Source organism: Octopus bimaculoides, chromosome 1, assembly GCF_001194135.2.
Source record: "Octopus bimaculoides isolate UCB-OBI-ISO-001 chromosome 1, ASM119413v2, whole genome shotgun sequence".
NCBI lineage: Eukaryota > Metazoa > Mollusca > Cephalopoda > Octopoda > Octopodidae > Octopus > Octopus bimaculoides.
The window spans coordinates 108,586,951-108,589,357 of NC_068981.1; the positions used below are offsets into that span (position 1 = coordinate 108,586,951).

The window sequence follows — 2,407 nt, forward strand, 5'->3', positions numbered from 1 at the left end:
ATGCACATACACATGCATATACATATATATATATATATGCATACACACACACACACACAAACACACACACACACACATATGTATATATATATATATATATATATACTTATTTGTGTATTCTCCACATAAGGTTTAATTTTTTTATCTTACAGCAAAATGGATACAAATAAACTCCCACCAAAGTTACAACGCTCAAATTCGTATTTAGTAAGTATTTCAGACAACGAAGATGGGTTAAGCCAAATATCTGGTTCTCCTCGTCAACTCAGCATCTCAACTATAGATGGGATTGGGAAAAAGCACCAAAGCACGAACGGAACTTGTCCTTCAGTCGCTAGTGACACAACTAATAAGTCAACTGAAGTATTAATGGAAGCTCTCCGAATGGAAGAGGAACAAAATGCTCCGACCAAGTCTCGAGGAGCCTGGGATAGCAAATTTCAATATATGTTAGCAGTCATTGGCTATGCAGTTGGATTAGGGAACGTCTGGCGTTTCCCTTACCTGGTTCAGAAAAATGGCGGAGGTAAGATATATTCTTCAATTGAAATAGTGGAAGTTGTGATATTAGAATATATATAGATAAATCGACAAAACAATATCTAGGAATCACGAGTTTAAAAATAAATGAAACAGATGCTTTACATGAAGCACTTTAATTAAATTTTACAAACTATTACGAAATCTTATATAACTTAATTGGGCTAGTTTAAAAAAAACAGCTTTTGTTGTTTCATGACGTTTTCTTACCATAAAGGAGTTACGAGCAGCCCATTCATCCCTATACATAAGCCATCTTAAAGAAAATCATACTGGAATGTGAATGTAAATAGCAGAATTTAAATTTAGGGATAGATTTGAATTTATAATTAATGCAGAATATATCAAAATGGTTGGTTTATTTAGGTATAGGAAAAACTTACGCAATGTAGTTTTTAAACGGGAGAAGGAAAAGATTCAAAGTTATAAAATATATTTGGCTTAATTTCAGAAAGAATACGTATAACTATTTTACAGAGATACTAAAAATAATGTTAGCTATACGAGGTCTAATCAATAAGCACCTGGACAGTTGCCATAATAACGAAGCTAAAGCACGGAGAGGGAAGCCGCTTGGCAAAGATTCACCCTCAACTCTGCTCACTTCCGCTATTTACAGCAGTGCTTGCAAGTAACGAGTGTAGCGTGTGATCGTCGCATTGACCATGACAGAGATGTCAAAATATCGTTCACTTGATAACAATGGCACTCTTCTTTTTTGCTTCTATTATTATTATTATTATTATTATTATTATTATTATTATTATTATTATTATTATTATATTTTAAAAAAAGGATTGACGTAACTCTTCACGAAGGTAAATAGTCAAGACGAAGAGTGCGATTCGATTGTATAGATGTTTTATTCTTTGAACAATATTTCGACAGAACGTCTGTTTTTCTCAAGTTCAAAACAAAAGGTGATTGAAAATTCAAAATTTCAGAAACCAAACGTAAACTATGAACGAGAGTAACCAGCGTCCATACGTTGATGGAATGACATCATCAGTCTTTGTCAGTTTTTTAATAAGCAGAAAGAAAGAAAAAGGAAGACGACAGAAAAAGAAAAGAAAAAGAGAGAAAGAAGAATATTCAATCAAACAGTTTTGTATAAATTTGATGATATTCTCCTGTCATCTTATTCATTCCTCCAGGGCGTGATGTTAATAACCCGCAAACATATTTCTCCTCATACATTCTGAGAAGTGAAAATGGGGTACATTCAAAATATTTTTTGAGAATGTGCACTTTCAAATCTTCTTCAAAATTGCAGCCGCTTGAAACGAAATGTTCAGCAAGTTCTGTTGAACTACTGTTCTTGTGTCTGACGTCGAATCTGTGCCCCTTAAACCTTTTGTTTAATTGTTCCGTTGTACAACCAACATAAATCAAGTTGTGCTTCGTGCATTCCGCAGCGTACACTAAATGGGAATCTTTGCAGGTTCCCCCTTCTGTATAAATCATAACATTTCTATTATGATTTTTGATGGTATTCACTTCATTCATGTTGTCGCACAATGAACAGGGCTTACCTCTCTTGCGGCTGTTCTTTAAGGTACAGCGTGCAGATACTCCAATGTTCGTTTTCTTGGAGTCAGATATAGAGGTCAATAATTCTTTTATGTTCTTATTCCGTCGAAAGGCTACAATGGGCGGCTGAGGAAATATCTGTTTGAAACTGGGATATTTTTTCGCCACATGTTGGTAACTTTCATGCAACACTTTTTAAATGCCAGCGAAACGTCGGTGCCAGTTAATCACTAAAGGAATTCTGTAATCTGTTGTATTTTGTTTGCTAAGATTATGCGTGTAGGTTTGACTATCTTTTCTAATCTTAGCTATTTCATTTGCTATTTCCTTTAAACGT

The 2,407-nt window shown here is 34.3% G+C and overlaps 1 protein-coding gene across 4 annotated transcripts in view; it reads left to right on the forward strand.

The window, feature by feature from the left end:
* The window catches only part of LOC106871698 (sodium-dependent neutral amino acid transporter B(0)AT3), a 77,547-nt gene that overhangs the window by 56,230 nt on the left and 18,910 nt on the right, over window positions 1-2,407 (forward strand). For 3 of the 4 annotated variants that reach the window (XM_014918307.2, XM_014918305.2, XM_014918306.2), the window contains exon 2: window positions 153-526. In XM_014918307.2, the coding sequence (XP_014773793.1) occupies window positions 157-526 (370 nt within the window). In that variant the 5' untranslated portion in view covers window positions 153-156. Of the gene's footprint in view, window positions 1-152; window positions 527-1,484; window positions 1,644-2,407 lie in introns of those variants that run through there. The other variant, XM_052969170.1, reaches the window with a different exon arrangement.